At 43.3% G+C, this 23131-nt stretch overlaps 1 protein-coding gene across 1 annotated transcript in view; it reads right to left on the bottom strand.

Moving 5' to 3' along the window:
- taf1 (TAF1 RNA polymerase II, TATA box binding protein (TBP)-associated factor) overlaps window positions 1-23131 on the bottom strand; it is a 40792-nt gene that overhangs the window by 15249 nt on the left and 2412 nt on the right. Inside the window, exons 2-22 of the mRNA XM_056284576.1 lie at window positions 18826-18940; window positions 18425-18548; window positions 18222-18338; window positions 17777-17899; window positions 17237-17478; window positions 16897-17118; window positions 16526-16768; window positions 16234-16435; window positions 14447-14554; window positions 14159-14326; window positions 13905-14032; window positions 6151-6258; window positions 5851-6024; window positions 5555-5728; window positions 5357-5461; window positions 5050-5250; window positions 2195-2336; window positions 1464-1594; window positions 1289-1369; window positions 1055-1204; window positions 819-938 (exon numbers count right to left, since the gene is read on the bottom strand). Coding sequence (XP_056140551.1) covers window positions 819-938; window positions 1055-1204; window positions 1289-1369; window positions 1464-1594; window positions 2195-2336; window positions 5050-5250; window positions 5357-5461; window positions 5555-5728; window positions 5851-6024; window positions 6151-6258; window positions 13905-14032; window positions 14159-14326; window positions 14447-14554; window positions 16234-16435; window positions 16526-16768; window positions 16897-17118; window positions 17237-17478; window positions 17777-17899; window positions 18222-18338; window positions 18425-18548; window positions 18826-18939 — 3177 coding nt within the window. The 5' untranslated portion in view covers window position 18940. The remainder of the gene's footprint in view (window positions 1-818; window positions 939-1054; window positions 1205-1288; window positions 1370-1463; window positions 1595-2194; window positions 2337-5049; window positions 5251-5356; window positions 5462-5554; window positions 5729-5850; window positions 6025-6150; window positions 6259-13904; window positions 14033-14158; window positions 14327-14446; window positions 14555-16233; window positions 16436-16525; window positions 16769-16896; window positions 17119-17236; window positions 17479-17776; window positions 17900-18221; window positions 18339-18424; window positions 18549-18825; window positions 18941-23131) is intronic.

Here is a 23131-nt window from a genome sequence, read left to right as displayed (position 1 = left end):
ACACTTCATTACCAAATCCATAAGCATACACAATGCAGGGAGTTGCCTACCTCACAGCGGTGTTTCAACACTGAAATGTGGCTAACAGATCCCATGATCAGGGAGAGACGGCAAAGGTTAACATGGGATACAGTATCTCCAAAGAAATACCGTCTGACAGTAACGATATGGCATGTGCGCAATTTATTGAGGTGATGGGGGGGGGGGGGGTCAGAGGTGCCAACTCAGATGCAATCATTTGTGCAAGCACTGCAACAAATGTTAACTGCTGGTTCCAATAACTGAAAAACTTAGCGGCCCCAGTGACACCAATGTAAAATGTTAACCTGGAGCCCTTAGCATATAGAATGTTGCCATGGCAGCCAAACAGAATAAGGCAGGCAGGCAGTGGGGAATTGGAAGGAGTGAATTTGTTGTGCCCAAATGAAGATATTGCAGATCAGGCTTGTAGAAGATTTTTAAAAACAGATACTACGAACTGAATGGCTAAATCTGAAAATAAAACATGTATTTTTGTCTAGCCATGGGGGCGGTGCAGACACATCAACACACCTAACCATAGGTGTTAGTTAAACAATAACAACGATCTTCAGTATTGTAGCTTTAAGGAAATTACCCAACACTCTTGCATTGAGCAACTTGCATTCAGTCAGCGGCTTAACAGTCTTGCTCAAGGGCACTTCGGACATGGCCCATCGCTAGTAAGACAGAAGTGGCTATTACAGGTCTCAAACCTGAAATCGTCTGATTACGTGGCATGTTTTACTAATATGCCACCCTATATATAGGATCACACACTCATGTAGAACCATTCTTACCTCTTCTTCTGGAACGCCAAATTTGCGCAGCAGCTGCTTAGCATTTTTGAGCGAGAGTCTCCTCAGGTCAGCATCAGTCCCCGTCACAGTCTTCTTGGCTGGTTGTGGCTCCCTGTCATCCTGAAAACCATATAACAAGAATTTAACCTTTCATCTTTTATACATAATCATCAAACAGCAGAATATTTATGGGAAATTGTGGAGGGCTTTGATTATATTGCTGTAGTCAGTCAGACCTTCTGTTGTGTGGGCTTGTTTGGAACTTTGACATAAGAGAAGCCCTCCCCACAGCCTGTCGGATCTGCCACACCAGTGACTTCCAATAGACACTTCCCCTTCATGGCGGCAATGAAGGCTCTTGTTGTGTTCCATGGGGCTGTGCGAACCTATAATGTAGAAGGCAAGATGAAAATCCTCTCCATAACCAAAAGGACTCAATATCTCCTATGAGGGATGCATAGGAATCATACCTCATCATCAATCTTCATCTGAAAGTCTTCTTCATTCTCCTCCTCTGGAGCAAAGAAGGATTTCTCACCATATCCAGCATCCTGCAAGGTAGAAATTCATCATAGGTAGTAGACAATACTGACTTGCGTAGACTATTAATACAGTAAAAACACACATATGAAGAGTGTATTTTACCTTCAACCTTTGCTCAGCCACCAGCATGCTGTAGTAGGCACAGCACTGCTCTGGAGACACCATGGCTCGGATTTCCTCTTCCGTAGGCAGTCTGAAGTCTGGCTTTAGCACCCACCAATTGGAGTCCATCCCTGGTATATGTTTAAGGCAAGTGTTAGCCATATTCTCATATGCACATAAATCTGTCCTGATTTTACAAATACCATTTGCTACAAAAAAAAAAATCTTTTTAGTAATAACAACTTTATTCCATTGTAAAAAGCCAGCATTTCTATTGCAAATGCAAAGTCAAACATTTTCACATTTATTGGAGCTCTTGTTCTTTTTAATGGGTAGTGCTTCAAATTGCAATGCCAGATGGATAATTGTGACAGTGACTATTTCTTGTTTTAGGTGCTCAGCATTTACAGCCTCTGTGTCTTCGACTGCTCGAGATTACCTCTTTACATCCACAGTAAAATCCATAATGGTCTAAATTTTCTCTTCTTGCTTGTCAGCATATGGAACACTATCACTGGGCCGAAACAATTGCAAATGACATGGAATCAGTTCACTGATGGATCAGACTGCCTTACATGGATAAAAGTGAATAGGCAAATCCTACCAAATGTGATCATTCGCTTAACAGTTTACTAATGTTGGATATCTAGTCAGTGAAAACACGTGTCAGTAACAGGTTGTGGACACAACCCCTTACATCAGATTACAAGTTAAGGATTAAGTTAATCTACCTGTGCGTTTGAAGTCTGCACAGAGTTTTAGCCTTTTCCGTATGCTACTCTCCGAGTGTGAGGGAAAGGCTTTCTTTATATCCTCCATGCGAATTCTTCGTGGCCGATCTTTGCTTTTCCAGAAAAGGCGGTAGATGAACACCTATGGAATAGCGCATAGCAGATAGGTGAATATGTATGCAGACCTCATGTGCAATAACAACTAACTTGTCATATGCCATATTGCTAAGCAAATTCTGTGCTGGAAAGTGTTCATCATTATTATCTACAGCAGTGATGAAGCACAATACTGTAATTCACACACAAGAGTACAGTAAAATGTTTCAATTGTGAAATAAGGGGTCACGTTTGCACTTCCAGTGGATGTTGAGTATGCCTAGGGTTGGGTATCGATTGTCTCCCCCCCCCATTAGGCGGCACAGTGGCGCAATGGTTAGCGCGGTCACCTCACAGCAAGAAGGTTCTGGGTTCGAGCCCCGGGGTAGTCCAACCTTGGGGGTTGTCCCGGGTCATCCTGTGTGGAGTTTGCATGTTCTCCCCGTGTCTGCGTGGGTTTCCTCCAGGTGCTCCGGTTTCCTCCCACAGTCCAAAGACACGTAGGTCAGGTGAATCGGCCATACTAAATTGCCCCTAGGTATGAATGTGTGTCTGTGTGCGTGTGTGTGGGCCCTGTGTGATGGCCTGGCGGCCTGTCCAGGGTGTCTCCCTGCCTGCCGCCTAATGACTGCTGGGATAGGTCCATCATCCCCGCAACCCTGAGAGCTGGATAAGCAGTTCGGATAATAGATGGATGGATCCCCCCCCCTCTTTTTCTACCCAATTGCACTTGGCCCATTACCCCACTCCTCCGAGCCATCCAGGTCGTTCCAGGGAAGGCTGCAGACTACCACATGCCTCCTCCGATACATGTGGAGTTGCCAGCCACTTCTTCTCACCTGACAGTGAGGAGTTTTGCCAGGGGGACGTAGCGCATGGGAGGATCACGCTATTGCCCTCAGTTCCCCCTCCCCCCTGAATAGGCACCGCGACCAACCAGGGGAGGCGCTAGTGCAGCAACTAGGACACATACCGACATCTGGCTTTCCATCCACAGACACAGCCAATTGTGTCTGTAGGGACACCTGACCAAGCCGGAGGTAACACGGGGATTCAAACTGGCAATCCCTGTGTTGGTTGGCAACAGAATAGACCACTTTGCTACCTGGATGCCCCTCCATTGGGTTTTAATGATTCTGATTCCGATTCTGCTTATCGATTCCGGGTTTTTACGATTCTCAATTCTGATTCTTTGAGGAACAGGTTCAAAACAGGTCACATGCTTATTTCCCAGGGAATTTTTTTAAAAACTTTTACACAGATAATATTCAGTCATATTCATATTCACACTTGACTTCATACAGTTAATTGAACCTTTAAATTGATTTCATATAGTTTATTTTGGTTGCTGTTATAAAATGATGATTCAATAAAGGTGGCACGGTGGCGCAGTGGTTAGCGCGGTCGCCTCACAGCAAGAAGGTCCTGGGTTCGAGCCCCAGGATAGTCCAACCTTGGGGATCATCCCATGGCATCCTCTCTGTGGAGTTTGCATGTTCTCCCCATGTTTGTGTGGGTTTCCTCCAGGTGCTCCGGTTTCCTCCCACAGTCCAAAGACACATGTAGGTCAGGTGAATCGGCTGTACTAAATTGTCCCTAGGTGTGAATGTGTGTCGGCCCTCTGATGGCCTGGCGGCCTGTCCAAGGTGTGTCACCTCCTGCCGCCCAATGACTGCTGGGATAGGCTCAAGCATCCCCACGACCCTGAGCAGGATAAGCGGTTTGGATAATGGATGGATGGATGATTCACTAATAATCTGTTCATTCTTTTTTCATTCATTGCACTGTGACTGTAACAAAAACCTGCTGAAATAACAACACGGCAACAGTCTAAAAACCAATTAATTTACAGTTTGGGGAGCTGCAGCCCATGTGGGTGTTGACGATAAAGCTGTAGAAACATCTGTGTGAACACTCATTTACGAAAAATTACACTGCAGTATTTGCGCAAATTTGACACAGTTTTTAGCAAGTCAATCAAATATAGCTAATTTGCTGTCTCGCTGTTAAGAATAAGACAAATGTTATTTAATTTTCACTTTTCCAACTGCGACGAGGTGCTGGTTGTTGGCTGAGGGTTGACTTAGGAGGACGAGGTATGTGAGGGAGAGGAAGACCGGCTCAAAAGTCAAACACAGTAAACTCGTTGCGAAGGTGTTTTGTCATGTTAGTAGTGCATCCTCTCTTTCCTGAAATAAATTTCACACAGCGGCTCACTGTGCCAACTCATAATTTTCCCGAAAAAAAAGAAGGCATGCTTTTGAGCGCCTGCTGTGGTCCATGATGGCGCACAGCTCAACCTAGACTCATATGCTCACTACTCTTATTGATCTTCCCACAAAACAAGAACAAAAGTTATCACTTTGTGCAGCATTATTCAGTCCAGAAAGAGCACCAGTATATAGATAGCTTAGGAGACGGGAAGCTATGCATGGATGCATTCAACTCGCATGACTATAGGCGTAGCCGTGCAGATGGATTGCCGGGTCTTGGTACTGAAACTGATACTAGTGCGAGTGAAATTTGTTTAGGAATCGATAAGCAGAATCAAAATAAAAATTTCTTCATGATTCCATTGAAATTGGAATTTTGGAACTGGTTCTAAAGGGATGGAAACAACCGGTTTCAACCGGTTCTCGATGCCCAACCCTAATTATGCCCCGGTAATTTGTTACTCTGTTAAGATCATGTTTTCAGAAAAAAGGCGACCCCTCAAGCCAAAGCAGTGTATATGGTCTACCACATATAAATTAACAAACCTGCAGAAAGTCTCTGATGTGGGTGTTGGCTCGCTTAGAGTTGGGTCCAGGAACCTCAAAGAGGGGACACTCTTGACCAACCACAAAAATGTCAACAAGCTCTCTGATAAAGTAGCCCTGTCGTGTTCGCAGGACAAGGAAATCTGTCTCTGGCATCTTGTGCAGGTAGATAGGAGCACGGAAAAGGTTGTTCTCAAATGCCTAAAAGGAAAAACACATTTCTGTTCAACAGTTTCCCATTACTAACAAAAGGGAAAAATTCCACTGACCCCACGTGAATCCAGTTTACTGGGATGTAGGGCCTAACCTGCAGCAGCTGTCCAGGATGCAGTGAACCAAGGAAGGGGGATGTGTGGCAGTACACCGTCTCTCCATATTTGCAGTCTGGAGCACCAGGATCCTTCCCAGGTTTCTAAATAATTCAATCATAAACACAATACATTTTAATTAACCTCATTTAGCCACCATATGTAGGTAAGAGGTGAAAATTGACATCTGGACTCACCCTCTTGTAGTAGTTTTTTATCTTTGTTGCCATGCCAACTTGCATGAGGAGAGGCGGGTATTCCTCACTGTACTCAGCCAAGATTAGATCTCCGTCTTTGCCTGTCAGGTCCTGGGCTGTTCGCATGAAGAACATATCCCCTCCCCCTGATGCCTGACGCTCCTGCTCCCGCATCTGGTGGGGGGGAAAATGACACACACATATTATGTCAACTAGTTTAGTAGCATAACATGTCAAGACATACACAGGGTTACTATATTTCCAGAGAGTATTGCTTGTTTTCAGCAAGACTCAACCTTGGCCTTCTTCTTGATGTGTTTCAGCAGCGGCTGGGAAGCATGAGGACCTGGCTGAGCCAATGCTCCAAATGAATACTTCTTCAGCGAGGGTCGGTGGAACTGGCGCAGTTTCATGGGTCCCATGTGAGTGGGGAAGAAAGGCTGTCTCAGTTCCACAGCTGGGATAGAGTGCTGATCAAGAGGCAAAAATAGCCAATTAGTCATCTGAGATGAGCACCTGGTACAAAAAATGGACAGTTCTGAAACTTGGATTTCAATGAAAAAACAAAAACCAAGTGCCATAGAACCAGTGTTCACCTGAATGATGTTACCACCAAAGGTACCTCTCAGGCCCTGTTGTTTGGGATAATAGAACTCATCATTGGACAGATTCCAAGGGTCCTTCACCTCAGGCTGGGACATGTTCTGGGTTCAACAAAAGCATATTAAGTTTTTCTTGTCAAATCCTGTATATTCTCAAAAAAAACAACAAACAAACAACAAAACATTGAACTGAGATCACACCTGGAACTTCATCAATGGTATCCACTTGGCTGCAACTTCCAATAAAACTGATTATTTGTCTAGCAGTTTATGGTAACGTCCACCAAATAAATTTCCCATTGAAAACAATGATCGGTTCCGGTGACGTCATCACCCAGAATGGCAGCCTAAAATAACAACTCCTCCAAAAAAAAAAAAAAAAACCACTTGTTTCACCCTGTTAAACTGTCAAGTACAAAATCTTTTGATAATACTTGAACTGGTAAGGGGAGCAAGAATGGGAAAAGGGGTTTGAAACAAAAAAAAAAGCATTATTGCAGAAGCTGTATACAAAGAAAATATGGAGAACAGCTCTCCTGCACAGGCACAAGATTGCGAAGCTAACGCTAATCCTCATTCAAACGAAGCGGCCAGTTTAACAAAAGTTCTGGAGGAAATACGGGACTTACGCAAAGACATAAACAAACACTTAAACGATATTAAATCCTTTTGCAAAGAAATAAACAAACACTTAACGATATTAAATCCTTTTGCAAAGACATAAAACAACACTTAAACGATATTAAATCTGAGCTTGCCAACGTTAACCAAAAAATAACGGAGGCAGAGACGCAAATTGAAAAGGTGGAAGATCGCGTTCAAAACATGGAACAGGTGCTAAGCAAGATAATAAAAGTGATGAATCAACAAGAAAATAAACTACTCGACCAAGAAGGGAGGTCTCAACGTAAGAATTTGAGGATATATAATGTTTCCGAAGGAGCAGAGGGGTCATCTATGTTCAATTCAATTCAATTTATTGTCATTAAAAACAATGTGCAGGCACGTGTTAAAAATGAAATGAGGGCTGTGGCTTCACCAAACAGTGCAAGACAGACAGACAGACAATCACAGCAAACACAGTATAAGATATACACACATGAAGACCAAAAGCTAAAAATAAGTTAAAAAAGAGCAAGAGTACAAAATGTTTAAAATTATCTACAGACATTCAGTGGGTGGCCAGGTTCAGTTGGGCAACAGCTTGTGGAAAGAAGCTGTTTTTGAGCCTGGTAGTACGGGCTCTGGGGCTCCTGTAGCGCCTCCCAGAGCCCAGGGGGGAGAACAGTCCATGGTTGGAGTGGGTGGGATCTCTACTGACGCTGAGACCCCTTCGAAGGCAGCGTTTGTGATATATGTTTTTTATGGCTGGAAGCTGAGTACCGGTGATATGCTGGGCTGCCTTGACGACCCACTGCAGAGCTTTCTGGTCTATTGAGGTACAGTTGCCATACCACACTGAGATGCAGCTGGTCAGGATCCTCTCTATGGTGCAGTGGTAGAAGTTGGTGAGAATTTTGGGGGATAGATGGGCGCTCCTCAGCCTCCTCAGGAAATGCAGGCGTTGTTGGGCCTTTTTCATAAGGGCCTGGGTGTTTAATGTCCAGGAAAGTTCCTCGCTGATGTGGACTCCAAGGAATTTAAAGCTGGAAACACGCTCCACTTCCACCCCATTGATGTGTATGGGGGAGTGGCTGCAGCTTCTAGACCGCCTGAAGTCCACAATCAGCTCCTTCGTCTTCTGCACATTGAGGACAAGATTGTTGGTAGTACACCATGATGTGAGGTTCTGAATCTCGTCCCTGTAGGCCGTCTCGTCATTGTTGGTGATACGGCCAATGACTGTGGTGTCATCTGCAAACTTAACTTTAACATATGAAGGGGGAGTTGGCAGGCAGTCGTGGGTAAAGATGGAGAAAAGGAGGGGGCTCAGAACACAGCCTTGAGGGGCACCTGTGCTGAGGGTCAGGGTGGAGGAGGTGTGGTCACCTAACCTAACAGACTGAGGTCTGTTGGTCAGGAAGTCCAGGGTCCAGTTACAGAGGGAGGGGTTGAGGCCAAGGGAGAGGAGTTTGGTGGTTAGTTTGGCGGGGATGACAGTGTTGAAGGCAGAGCAATAATCTATAAACAGCATCTGGATGTATGTGTTATTAAGTTCAAGGTGGGTCAGAGCAAAGTGCTGGGAAGTGGCAATGGCATCCTCAGTAGACCTTTTGGGATGGTAGGCAAACTGATGTGGGTCGAATGTGGGGGGGGATAATGTTTTTGATGTGATCCAGGACCAGTCTCTTAAAGCACTTCATGGCAATGGGGGTGAGTGCTATGGGTTGGTAGTCATTCAGACATGTGGATGTTGATTTCTTGGGGACAGGAATGATAGAGGTGGTCTTAAAGCATGCTGGGACTATGGATTGGGACAGTGAGAGGTTAAATATAGTTGTGAAGACCTCAGCCAGCTGGTCGGCACATTCCCCGAGGACCCGACCCGGTATGCTGTCCGGTCCGGCCGCCTTCCGTGTGTTCACTCTGTGCAGTGATTCTCTGACCTCTACGATTGATAGAATGAGTACCTGGTTTTCTGGGTGGCTGGGGATTTTTGTGGCTGGGTCAGTATTGTCCTCGTCGATGCGGGCATGGAAATGATGGCAAACAATGCAACATAACATAAATCTCATGTCTTAATGTAACACAATACAAAGGTTGTATGATATAATGAAAATTTCTCTACGTATTTATTCATGATTTTCTTGTTTGTATCAGAGCTGTCTCAACACTCACTCACTCTCTTGATGTGAGAACTCACTGGAATTCTCTCTACCTAATGTTAGGGGTTGCCACAGCGGATCATCCGTTTCCATTTCTCCCTGTCCTCTGCATCTTCTCCTGTCACACCAGCCACCTGCATGTCCTCCCTCACCACATCCATAAACCTCCTCTTTGGCCTTCCTCTTTTCCTCTTCCCTGGCAGCTCCATATTCAGCATCCTTCTCCCAATATACCCAGAATCTCTCCTCCACACATGTCCAAGCCATCTCAATCTTGCCTCTCTTGCTTTGTCTCCAAACCACCCAACCTGAGCTGTCCTTCTAATGTAATTGTTCCTAATCCTGTCCTTCTTCGTCACTCCCAATGAAAATCTTAGCATCTTCAACTCTGCCACCTCCAGCTCCGCCTCCTGTCTTTTTGTCAGTACCAGGAGAAATTGAAAGTTGATATCCATTGGTATGGCAAACAGTCTTTCAAATATTTGGGCATTAACATGCCAAAAGATTTGGCAAAACTATCAGAATGCAATTATTTGCCTATACATAAAGAAATTAAGGAAGACATCACAAGATGGAACCTGATTCCTTTCCTTAGTCTCAGCTCAACGATTGAATCCATTAAAATGAATCTATTGCATACTATTATACCTCTTTCAGACCCTACCAATAGAGATTAACCAAAACCAATTCAATGAACGGGACAAAATGTTATATCAAGGTATACACTCACTGGCCACTTTATTAGGTACACCTTGCTAGTACCGGGTTGGACCCCCTTTTGCCTTCAGAACTGCCTTAATCCTTCATGGCATAGATTCAACAAGGTACTGGAAACATTCCTCAGAGAGTTTGGTCCATATTGACATGATAGCATCACGTAGTTGCTGCAGATTTGTTGGCTGCACATCCATGATGCGAATCTCCCGGTCCACCACATCCCAAAGGTGCTCTATTGGATTGAGATCTGGTGACTGTGGAGGCCATTTGAGTACAGTGAACTCATTGTCATGTTCAAGAAACCAGTCTGAGATGATTCGAGCTTTATGACATGGCGCATTATCCTGCTGGAAGTAGCCATCAGAAGATGGGAACACTGTGGTCATAAAGGGATGGACATGGTCAGCAACAATACTCAGGTAGGCTGTGGCGTTGACACGATGCTCAATTGGTACTAAGGGGCCCAAAGTGTGCCAAGAAAATATCCCCCACACCATTACACCACCACCACCAGCCTGAACCGTCGATACAAGGCAGGATGGATCCATGCTTTCATGTTGTTGACGCCAAATTCTGACCCTACCATGGGAATGTCGCAGCAGAAATTGAGACTCAGCAGACCAGGCAACGTTTTTCCAATCTTCTATTGTCCAATTTTGGTGAGCCTGTGCGAATTGTAGCCTCAGTTTCCTGTTCTTAGCTGACAGGAGTGGCACCCGGTGTGGTCTTCTGCTGCTGTAGCCCATCTGCCTCAAGGTTCGACGTGTTGTGCGTTCAGAGATGCTCTTCTGCATACCTCGGTTGTAATGAGTGGTTATTTGAGTTACTGTTGCCTCTCTGTCAGCTCGAACCAGTCTGGCCATTCTCCTCTGACCTCTGGCATCAACAAGGCATTTTCGCCCACAGAACTGCCGCTCACCGGATATTTTCTCTTTTTCGGACCATTCTCTGTAAACCCTAGAGATGGTTGTGCGTGAAAATCCCAGTAGATCAGCAGTTTCTGAAATACTCAGACCAGCCCGTCTGGCACCAACAACCATGCCACGTTCAAAGTCACTTAAATCACCTTTCTTCCCCATTCTGATGCTCGGTTTGAACTGCAACAGATCGTCTTGACCATGTCTACATGCCTAAATGCATTGAGTTGCTGCCATGTGATTGGCTGATTAGAAATTTGCGTTAACGAGCAGTTGGACAGGTGTGCCTAATAAAGTGGCCGGTGAGTGTATATGGCAAGGTAAAAGACCTAGGGTTCGTCTCAAAACTTTGCAGTTGGCCAAAGAAAAGGGGGGATGGGATCTACCTTCTCTTAGAGAGATCAGAGCTATGATATGCTGGCGCAACCCATCATGTGATGTTTGATGGAAAAACACTGAAGAGAGGATACCGTCCATCCCCATACAGGCAATCTTGGCTGATAACAACCTACCAAGTTAGATAAATACTATGGGTAACCCATGGATGAAATGCACTCTTAAAATATGGAAAACTATTACAAAAGAATATAAACTACAGGCAGATATTGAAATTCTTAAATTGTGTGCATATGACTCAGATTTTACACTGAATAAACTAGATACTAGATTTAAGGACTGGACAGCAAATAAATAACAGTTCTCTGCAATATAATGAAAGAAGGAACACTGTTCGGTTTTGAACTGCTTAAAGAGAAACGCTTATTAGAAAACAAGACTTTTATCGGTATCTGCAGATGCGACATTACGTTAATATGAAGATGGAAAATGTAACCGAGGCAAGTATATGTCTGATAGAACTGTTTAGAAAAGCCTATAATTGGTGGGACGTTGCCCTTAACAAAATTCACACAAGCTCAACTTGCGCTCGACTCACACTCACAGTTCAAGGTACTATTTAGGGTTCATTTTTCCAAAGCGCGATTGTCACAAATTTATCCCAATATCACTGACAGTTGCAATAAATGTCATGCTTCATTCTGCAATCTCACTCATATGTTCTACTCTTGTCCTTTATTACCTTGTTTTTGGCACAACTACTGTGATACTATGTCAAAAACTATAAAAGTCTCTCCCCATATTGTCATATTTGGGCTCCGAGAAGGCTACTACCAATTCACCTCTAAGCAGTTAGATGTTCTAGCTTTCACTTCCTTACTGGCGAGATGCCACCTTCTCCACTGGAAGTCTACCAAAGCTCCCTCCAGCACTCACTGGCTCAGGGATACCATGTCCTTTCTTAAGCTAGAGAAGATCAAATACGCTGTGAGAGGTAACTCTGATAACTTCTATGGCAGATGGCAACCCTTTCTAATGTTTTTTAACACTCTTCAATCTCTGTCTCCTGATTAATGCCCCCTCCCCTCCCTTTTTTCCCCCCTCTGTTCTTCTTCTCTTCTCTTCTTTTATGGTTGTTATGGTTGGATTGATTTATTAATTGATTTGCTTGCTTCATAAATCTGTTCTTGTTTTTTTTGGTCACACTAAAAATGTTTTTAATAAAAATATATATATTGAAAAACGAAAAGCATATAATTCAGATACTGGTAGTAGAACCATTTCATGCATGTATAAGGGTCTGTCATATCTTAAAACACATGCAACTTTATACATTAAAACAAAATGGGAGAAGGAAGGAGGGACAATTAATATCTGAGGAAAAATGGACAACAATATGGAGGTATCAATGGAAGTGTACCAGTTCACAGAAATGGAGGGAGTTTGGTTGGAAAAACCTGATAAAGTATTTTCAAGGTTCAGCGTTTTCGGTTTTTACCGATTTTCTCCGAAAAATACCCAGATTTTTTAACTGATTTTCACCTGGATTTTATGTTTCCACGGATCCAAAAGTTGTTCCTTTTTGTGTGAGGTTATGTAACAGTGTCCTCTTGTGGCGAAATTTGGCATGCTGGATGGCTTTGAAAAATAAAAACCAAAAACGCTGAGCCTAAAGTATTTTATTACACCATCTAAGAAATCCCATTACGATTGCAACCTCCCTGTTTTCTGGAGAAACTGTGGAAACCAAAATGCAAACCATTACCTTATTTTCTGGGATTGCCCTGTTATCAAAGACTATTAGAGAGCGATACACAATGCCCTACAAGACATTTTTAAATGTGAAATACCCCTAGAAACTAAGACCATATATTTTGGGTATATACCTCAGGAATGGTAGAAAAGAGATAAATACTTAATGCATATACTGCTGGTGCTGGTAAAAAGACTCTTTCCAGGAAATGGTTATCACATGAGAGCCCAACTTTAAATGCATGGATGGAAATTACAATGGACATTTATAAAATGGAGAAGATAACAGCATCTGTCAATCATAAATTGGAACAATTTGCTTTACACTGGAAAAAAATGGTTTAACTATGTAGCAACCCATAGGCCTGATTTTATTTTCACAAATCAATGATTATGTTACAAAGAAAAGATCACTCCCTACTTGTACATAGTTTTTCCCCCCTTTATTCTTTCTTTTCTATAGGTGTAAACCTCTAATAAATACTATGTGGAGATTTGTGGCAAATATGAATATATGATAAATACATATAATATCTGAAATATATCTTATGGAAATGTTTGTTTGATGTTGAATATTAAAAAATAAATTGCAAAAAAACAAAACAATGGTCAGTCATCCTTATCACTGATATTTTGCCCCACATTTTACAGTGGGGGTAAGTGATCCTGAGTGGAAGTTAGCAAACGCTAGTTATATTTTGAAAACATTCTACAAAATAATCTGCCCCCTCACTTCTGCCTAGGAGCCTTGTGAACAAGCAAACTGATTGACAAGACAATAGGGACCAATGGAGAAGCTGGTTAGCAAAGAACTCCCCTGATTGGCTGAGAAGGAGCGGGTACATAGAAAAATTTCTGCGTCCTTTACAGCATCTATGGTGGCCACAGAGACCGGATTTTTTTCTCAGTACATTTCCGGGAATGGGATGTAGAAAGCGTTTGACCAAATATTATAAAAAGTGTTCTCAATCAAAATCGCTGATAGCCATTTTAATCCAAGTCTATAATACTTAACTTTCATCAATACAACATTTCGTAGTGAATCCTTTCACAAAATAGTACTGAAACAAGACCTCTGAAAACTTAAGAAGTATCCTGACATACTTTTCTAAAAATGCAATGTAGCATCAATTCATTGTGGTAAACGTATTGTTTTCTTTCAGATCTTAAACCACCAATATAATGCGTACATCATACTATAACAGCCTGTCCCCTCGTATATAATGCGTACATCATACTATAACAGCCTGTCCCCTCGTACCTGCTGTGGCTCGTCCTTTATAACCCCAGTCTTCCCCAGCAAGATGCGGCTCTTCTTCATTGCTGACTCTTTCTTGTTCTCTTTGGATGGGGAGTTGGATGTTCTCTCCTCCTTCTCATCAGGAATTTCTAATCAGGAGAAACCAGTTCAGACAGTGGTTTCAATTACTTCAAGCAGTAAATTGGGAAATGATCTGTCAAGCACAAATTATTACAGAGCTAACAGTTAGATGTCCATTGTACATTGAAATATACCAAGAATTATATTTTCATCATTTGGGTCCAGAGTTAGGACAGGAGGGGACAGCCAGCGATCCATGGCCTGGTCATCCCAGATAATGTTGTCCTCCCAGCGTCCATATACAAGCTCCTCATTGTCAATGGGGAAGATGGAGAACCAGGGGGAGTCCTCTTCATGAGAGGCTGAGGAGGAGCCAAAAAATAGTACAGCAAAACACATGTGAATGTAAAATGGAAAGCATTCAAGTTTACCAATATTTACTACTATTTACAACAATGAAGAAATGATGAGCAATGCAGTACTTTGATTGTCATGGTTGTTTTTGTCCCGCTTAGAGCTGGAGATTGATGAGGCTTTAGGCATGGGTGGAGGTGTAGGTGGCACCAACTGGGAATTACTTCTGGTAAGACCTGTTGGGTACAGGCAAATATTTATTAATTTATAAGTAAAGAAACGATGTGCGTTTTAAGTTTCCTTATTATTGGGCAGTGGTGTGAGGCGTACCTACTAGAGCCCTGCGCGGGACTGTTTTCTTAATCCCGCTCCTGCTCACTCCCGCTGGATTTCTGACCATTACTGCCCGCACCCGCAATGTGCATGTTACACTCCCACCCACTCCCGCAATCAATCAATCAATCAAGTTGCATTTTATATGGCACAATGTGCTTGTCCACTCCCGTCCGCACCAGCAAACATTGTGACCATTCAGGCCCGCACAGTAGAATTCAATTGATTTTGTATCTTCTCCCGTCCCATAGGGAAAACACATTTACTGTGTACTATTAATAAAGGGATGCATACGTATCGGTAATAACGGAGCGAAATCACGTTCTAGTGCATAATTACATTGATACTAGTGCAATAATTACAGATCTTCCAGTGGAATAAGTACACCTATTCTAGGGCAAAATTAAACTGTATTTATTTGACTTCTTATTTTAGAACCTATGTTGTTTGTGTTGGCTGAGGTTGTTTTACATTTCCCTGTCTTTTCACGTACTGATTAGGAGTAGCGCTCCTCTATTCTGTTCTCCTCCTCTACATTCATACGTGACACAATGTACAATCAAAAATACTGCACCATTAAACACAACCGAAAAACGAATCGACTGCTTTTTATTCAGCTGATAAAAAAATAAAATAAATAAGGGCAGCAACTATGTTGGCTCCATGGTCAGTGACAAACACAACACGGCCAACTAGCAGTGACGCGTCTATTCCAAATGTACCGAGTTTCCCAAACAGCAGGTTCCTGATGTTCTCTCCTGGTTTTGACACACCATCTTCGAAGGGAGATGCAAACAACACCCTTGAAACAAGACCGAAATCGTTGTTTGTGTAATGGATGGTGCTGGATATGAATGATGTTTTGTGGTAATCCTCAGTCCATATATCTGTTGTGATAGCACATCCATATGTTTCGATGATGGGCTTATCTCCGTTGCCACTAAGCCTGCAGTGCCTGAGCTCTTCCCTCCACATGTCTGGATACAGTGGTTGGGTGAGGTAAAACATATTTTACACCAAATTTGCCATATTTAGCGGCTGCATTAACAACGTCTTGAACTATGTCAACAAAGCCTTTCCCGGTGACGATGTCATATGGCCAAATGTCTCTACAGCAAAGTGCGACACATTTCTTGATTATATCTTGTTTAATATGTGCAGGGAGATGTGCTTTATCTTTGAAAGACAGCTTACTCTGACCGGGGAGAATGGAGCAGGTATGTCACCTCAACCCAGAGGTGCTGGACTTGTGCCCATTGTACATCAACACTTTTGCATATTTGTCGCAGCTAACAAAGCCCAGTTCTTTTCCATCTTTGTCTGTCATAACTGAAGAATTTTTTTCAAATATCAGATTTCCTTGCTTTGTTTTTGTATTGTAATGACCAACTTTGAGTTTCTTTTCAACTTCATTTGCTGACTCCGTCTTTCTTGTTAGCGCTAGCTAAATTGCAGGACCCGTGGGACCCGCAGTTTATTTTTTGACCACCCGCTCCCACCCGCAGCAAAGTTAAAACCGCCTGCTCCTGCGAGATTTGCGTCCCACGGGACCCCAATCCCAATGCAGTCCTCTAGCACCTACCCTGTTGTGCATTGTAGGCATTGGCATTACGGGTCATGCTAGAGGGAAGCCAGCCTGCCAAGCTGGCTCGCTGAGTCTTGGTGCCCTTGTGTTTTACATCCTCCCCATTCCAGATGATGTCATCCTCCCACTGGAGTTGAGTGACCATCAAGAAGACCTCATCTTCAACGGCCTCTTTGTCCTTCTCCTCTTCAGACCCCTCCTGAGATCAGAGATATATTGCACATAAAAAAAGCTACAATGTAGGTTATCATTTGGATAATATAATGACTAATGGCCAATGTCTAGAAACCTCTTGAGGAGTCGTTGTTGTTGTTTCAGGTGTCTCTTGCTTCTTGGGCTCTTCACTCTGCTCCTCTTTCAGTTTGAAACCATAGTTAAAGTAGCTTCCATCCTCAGGTACCCCAAGCATGTCATACCATAGCTGGGCTGGACCATATCTCCACTCAGCCACCTTGGGCCGAGTCTCAGTCTCCTTGTCCCCATCACCACACGTCTGAGAGAACTTGGATTCTACTGGAGCCATCATGGTTATCTAGACAGCAGACAGAGAGGACCCACATATGATGCTGATTACACTCACAGACCTTGGCAAACGATTGCAATCAACTACAAGTTGACATTATGAGAACCCTCATTACGCTATGAATGTAGCTGATATACCTCATCATCAGAGAGACACTGCTCTGGAGGCGGTGCAGATGCATACTCATAAGTCCATCCAGACTTCTTCTCCTTCACCTGGCATGGCTCTGTGTGCTCAATTTCTGGGGGAGGTGTCCCAGGCTGAGTGTCCCGCTGCTTTCGTTTCTTCTTCCTGCGGGCACTTCTCCAAACAGAGGGCATGTTCTTGCCAGGGCCAAACAGTCTTAAGAATCTAAGCACCTGGTGGGATTTACAGCACACACAACATTCTCAAGTCAAAGTGTATGATAATACATATAGATATGCATACCTTAATGGTGGTTTTCAGTTGTGCATAATAATTCAAGAGTTCACTTACCTTTCCGGGTCTAAACTCTGGGAAGAGCTCCGTGACTTGTGGCAGGGCTTTAGCAGCATCTTTCTGCATGATACCAGCCAGAGGAAGGGTGAGCCTGTCTGGTACACCCCCAGCCCCAGGACCTTGGCAGGGCCGTTCGGTTTCTGACTCTGAGTCTGAGGAGCTGCTGAAGTCCACCTTGTCTCCCACGGAGGAAGGGGCAATAATTGAGGGCAGGATGATGCCATCACCCTCTTCCCCGACTGTGAGTAGAAGAAGACCTCCTCAACTGAACAGATTCAAAATGTCTGATCCCAAATATATAAACGTGCATTTAATTTTCTTTTTTAATAAGATTATTTTTTTTGCACAGCAACAGTAGAGAGAGTATTTGACAGCAACAGTAGACAAAGCGAGAGAGAGGGGATGACATGCAGCAAAGGGCCCGGGCCAGATTTGAACCCAAGCCGCTGCGGTAAGGACTCAGCCTTTATGTGGTACATGCTCTATCAGGTGAGCCACCAGCGTGCCCCATGTGCATTTAATTTTACATGTCCTTACCACTTGATGTTTGTGGAGAGGATTCCTCTTTCTTGCCTGGTGTGGAGAGAGTTGGCGGTGGGGGTGGGGGCATCAACTTGGAATCAATATCCTCACAATCTGCATCGTAGTCATCTTCATCATCTTAAACAGATAAAAGCCAAATAAATCACATAGAATTTATTTGGAGTTCAAATGACAGTAAGGTTAATATGAATAAGTGATAAACAGATTAATTTGAGGATAAATGTCCATGTTGGGAGGGAAAATGTGATAATGAAACAAAGAAAAGCAGTAATCGGTGTTTTGTACTTTAGCATTTTATTTACTCATTAATTTATCCATCTTTAAGTTCGATCTTGAATAATTTTTAGCTCATAAATATGGAGAAAGCCAAACTAGGTAAATCCAAGAGATGGAAAAAAAGGACAATTCATGAAAACATGCAGAGCTGTGAATTTAATACCTGCTTTCCTGGTGGGTTGCAATGTTCCCATGGCCTGCCGGTATTTCTTTGTCTCATCCTCAGCAACTTCACTGATGTCAGAATAGTCAACTGCATCCTCAGTGCTTTTCACCCAACCTTGAAAAGGTATAGCAATGCCAATTTCATACTCATCCAGCAAGTATCAACATTGAAGTGCAGCTATTTGATGTGTTGAGCGTCACCTTCTGCATCTGAACCCCCCGCATCTCTGTTTCCCTCTTGTTCATCCTCCTCACTTGCAGTGATCTCTGTGATGAGTGAGCCCAGACCAAGAGTTCCCAAACCAGCCAGATGCTTCTTGGACTCCTTGGGGAAGAATATAGACATACACGGAATAGCATGCAACAGTGAAAAAGCATACCAACCCAGCAAAGGTCACTCACAGGGTCCAAAAACTAGCTTTGCGAGTACCATATGACACTGGATCTAAGCTAGATGATTAAAATGAAATTACATGGAATACCCTCTTGAAATTGAGGCATTATGGTTAAGAACAGTTCACTTTAGAAGATATTAATAATTAGTCAATAATGCAACTGTAACTTTCAGTGTCACTATTAAGGACATGCTTTGATACACTCACATTGTCTAAAACACTGTCATCCTCAAGCTGGCCATCCTCATTGATGTTTCCGAAGAGAAAGCCAGTTAGAGAGAAGGGTCTGTCTTGGTCTTCATCACTATCTGAGTCAGACATTCTGAAATAACAAGATCACATTGCAAGTGGAATGACAATCAAAATCTGATTTAGTAGCCTAGTAGGTATATGCATACAAGGAATTTCACTTAGTGAGTTACTCACAAAAAACACAAACTTGATACAACATTATAGAGTAGAATATCCAAATTCAGTAAGCAAGGCTAACAGCACAGTTGACATTTATCAACATCTATATTTTGAAATATTTCTTTCGTGCTTTTAACTAAGGTGACTTAGATAAAGCAAAATAAGTTCAACAGAAATAATAAACAGAATTCACACATAGTACAAGAGTTAAACACCATACAGCTGCATGGAGAGCAACCGACAGTGATGAGGTTAAATTAACAACGTCTGACAACAGACAGAAATATACTCTTGTATGACACAAGGAAGTGACAGTAAATATGAAAAATTAGGGCTACGATGAGAAATAGAGGGTTTTTGGCTTCAATCTGAGAGCCTGAGTGAATAGTAGATGTAGAAAGACGTATGGCCCCCACAACAAGTGGCCCATGGGCAGGTCCTGGCCTGCAAGAGCCATATGTCTGGCCTGCATCGACCCTTTAGCACTGACACATCTGTAACAACATGAAATAAAGTGCGCAACATGTGAAATAAAGTGCGTGCTGCTCTACTTTATTTTGACTTCACCCCACACCGTACACTTGACCTGTGCCGTAGAGCACGCGTAGATGTAAGACATACTCCGCGCTCTCTATGATCTTTGACTACACAGAGTCACTCACCAGCTAAGTCAAAGATGATCAGTAACTGTCCTAAACCAAGAACATGGCCTGTGCGAAAAAGCGGAAAGTCGACCAGGAAAACTGTCAGCGCAAATCTGACTAGACTGATCAGTTTTGTTTTATTTTACCAGACCATGCCAATGCTAACCCGACATGCTTAATATGCATACAGACCATAGCTGTCTGCAAAGCAGATAATCTCAAGTAGCACTTCAACACCATGCATGCTGCCAGTTTTAATGCCAGCTACCCTACAAAATCAGAGCACCGCAATAAAAAATAGTAAATATGATATCATATTATGCTGACGATACCCAGCTTTTCCTATCATTCCCGCCAGATGACCTCACAGTCTCAGCACGGATATCATCATGCCTTGCTGATATCTCTGCTGAAAGAACGCCACCTTCAGCTTAACCTATCTAAGACTGAGCACCTTGTCATCCCAACCAATCCATCTTTACAACTACTACTACTACTTTCGGCTGCTCCCGTTAGGGATCGTCACAGCAGATCATGTTTCCATTTCTTCCTGTCATCTGCATCTTCCTCTGTCACACCACCCACCTGCATGTCCTCCCTCACCACATCCATAAACCTCCTCTTTGGCCTTCCTCTTTTCCTCTTCCCTGGCAGCTCCATATTCAGCATCCTTCTCCCAATATACCCAGCATCTCTCCTCCACACATGTCCAAGCCATCTCAATCTTGCCTCTCTTGCTTTGTCTCCAAACCATCCAAATTGAGCAGTCCCTCTAATATAATCATTCCTAATCCTGTCCTTCTTCGTCACTCCCAATGAAAATCTTAGCATCTTCAACTCTGCCACCTCCAGCTCCGCCTCCTGTCTTTTTGTCAGTGCCACTGTCTCCAAATTATATAACATAGCTGGTCTCACAACCATCTTGTAAACCTTCCCTTTAATTCTTGCCGGTACCCTTCTGTCACAAATCACTCCTGACACTCTTCTCCCCCCACTCCAATCTGCCTGCACTCTCTTCTTCACCACTCTTCTGCACTCCCCATTACTTTGGACAGTTGATCCCAAGTATTTAAAGTCATATACCTTCATCACCTCTACTCCTTGCATCCTCATCATTCCACTGTCCTCCCTCTCATTCACACATAGGTATTCCATCTTGCTCCTACTGACTTTCATTCCTTTTCTCTCCAGTGCATACCTCCACCTCTCCAGGCTCTCCTCAACCTGCACCCTACTCTCGCTACAGATCACAATGTCATCCACAAATATCATCGTCCACGGAGACTCCTGCCTGATCTCATCCGTCAACCTGTCCATCACCATTGCAAACAAGAAAGGGCTGAGAGCCTATCCTTGATGTAATTCCACCGCCACCTTGAAACTATCTGTCATTCCAACCACACACCTCACCATCGTCACACTTCCCTCATACATATCCTGCACCACTCCTACATACTTCTCTGCAACTCCCGACTTCCTCATACAATACTACAGCTCCTCTCTTGGCACCCTGTTGTATGCTTTCTCTAAATCCACAAAGACACAATGTAACTCCTTCTGGCCTTCTCTATACTTCTCAATCAACATTCTCAAAGCAAACATCGCGTCTGAGCTGCTCTTTCATGGCATGAAACCATACTGCTGCTCGCTAATCATCACCTGACCTCTTAACCTAGCTTCTATTACTCTTGCCCATATCTTCATGCTGTGGCTGAACAACTTTATAACTCTGTAGTTGCTACTGTTCTGCACATCACCCATGTTCTTGAAAATCGGTACCAGTATGCTTCTTCTCCACTCCTCAGGTATCCTCTCACTTTCCAAGATTGTGTTAAACAATCTAGTTAAAAACCCCACTGCCATCTCTCCTAAACATCTCCATGCCTCCACAGGTATGTCATCAGGACCAACTGCCTTTCCACTCTTCATCCTCTTCATAGCTTCTCTCACTTCCTCCTTGCTAATCCACTGCACTTTCTGATTCACTATCCCCACATCATCAAACCTTCTCTCTCTCTCATTTTCTTCATTCATCAGCTGCTCAAAGTACTCCTTCCACCTTCTCAACACAGTCTTCTCGCTTGTCAGCACATTTCTATCTCTATCCTTGATCGCCCTAACTTGCTGCACATCCTTCCCAGCTCGGTCCCTCTGTTTAGCCAATAGGTACAAGTCCTTTTCTCCTTCCTTAGTGTCTAACCTGTCATACCACTCACCATACACCTTTTCCTTTGCCACCTCTCTCTTCACTTTACGCTGCATCTCCTTGTACTCCTGTCTACCCCTAGTCCATCTTTACAACAACAGGCCAATATCCAGCTCAGATCAACCCAACTCATGCCCACAAATTCTGCCTGAAACCTGGGTGTCACGACTGATGACCAACTAACCTTTAAAGTTCACGTGGCCTTGATCACTTGGTTGTGCCGATCTGCCCTGTACAGCATCAGGGAAATTAGACCCTACTTGTCTGAGCATGCAGCACAACTCCTGGTACAGGCTCTTGTAATATCACGAATTGACAACTGCAGCTCCTTACTGGAAGGGCTCCTCTGCAAATGATCCAAAACGCAGCGGCGCATCTAGTCTTCAACCAACAGCAATTTAAACAGCTCTCACCTATACCTGAACTCCCTCATTCATGTCTACACTCAGTCCCACTCACTACACTCTGCCAATGAAAGGCGCCTGGCATTTTCGCCACAATGGGGCCCTAAGTCACTAGCCAGATTCTTCTCTTCTGTAGTTCCCCGGTGTTTGAACGAGTTGCCAAACTCTATTCGCTCCCCTGAGTCCCTCTCCATCTTTAAGAAGAAGCTAAAGACCCAGCTTCTTCACAAACACCACCACACTTGATGGTATTTACATTAAAACATTTACATTAAAAAAAAATTCGCTTCTATGCACTGCCTTTGTGCACTGCCTGTTGACACCTATGTCCTATCAGACTTGAACCTAGCTTTTTAGCACTTACTTGCATTGTCACCTCCCGACTAGATCCTTGCTTGTGTTGTATTAACTCTCAGATGTACGTCACTTTGGATAAAAGTGTCTGTTAAATGAGATTGTAAAATTGTAACATCATAAAAGCACTCTTTTTCTACTATCTGTAAATCAACATCGGCACAAGAGAGTGCAACAGCTGCATTATTGCATGTTTCATGGAACCCTGCTAAAGCTAAGGAGCCATTTGCTGATACAGGCCCGACACCAGAAGGCCTTATCCCGTTGCTCTCACTTGTCTCACTGATTGGTGGATGAACATCCATTTATTTTTGTCCATTTTTCCAAAATTAAATGGTTGGCTTTAGGCTTATTTTGTTTCAAAAGTGCATTTTTTCTCTTGTGTGACCCTCAACAAAGGCTTCAAGAATTCCAGGCCTAAATTACTACTACTACTACTACTACTACTAATAATAATGATAAAAATAATAATGATAGTAATAATGATAATAATA

The sequence above is a fragment of the Lampris incognitus genome, chromosome 8 (assembly GCF_029633865.1).
Source record: "Lampris incognitus isolate fLamInc1 chromosome 8, fLamInc1.hap2, whole genome shotgun sequence".
In the NCBI taxonomy this organism is placed as follows: Eukaryota; Metazoa; Chordata; class Actinopteri; order Lampriformes; family Lampridae; genus Lampris; species Lampris incognitus.
This window is presented reverse-complemented; position numbering and strand designations above follow the sequence as displayed.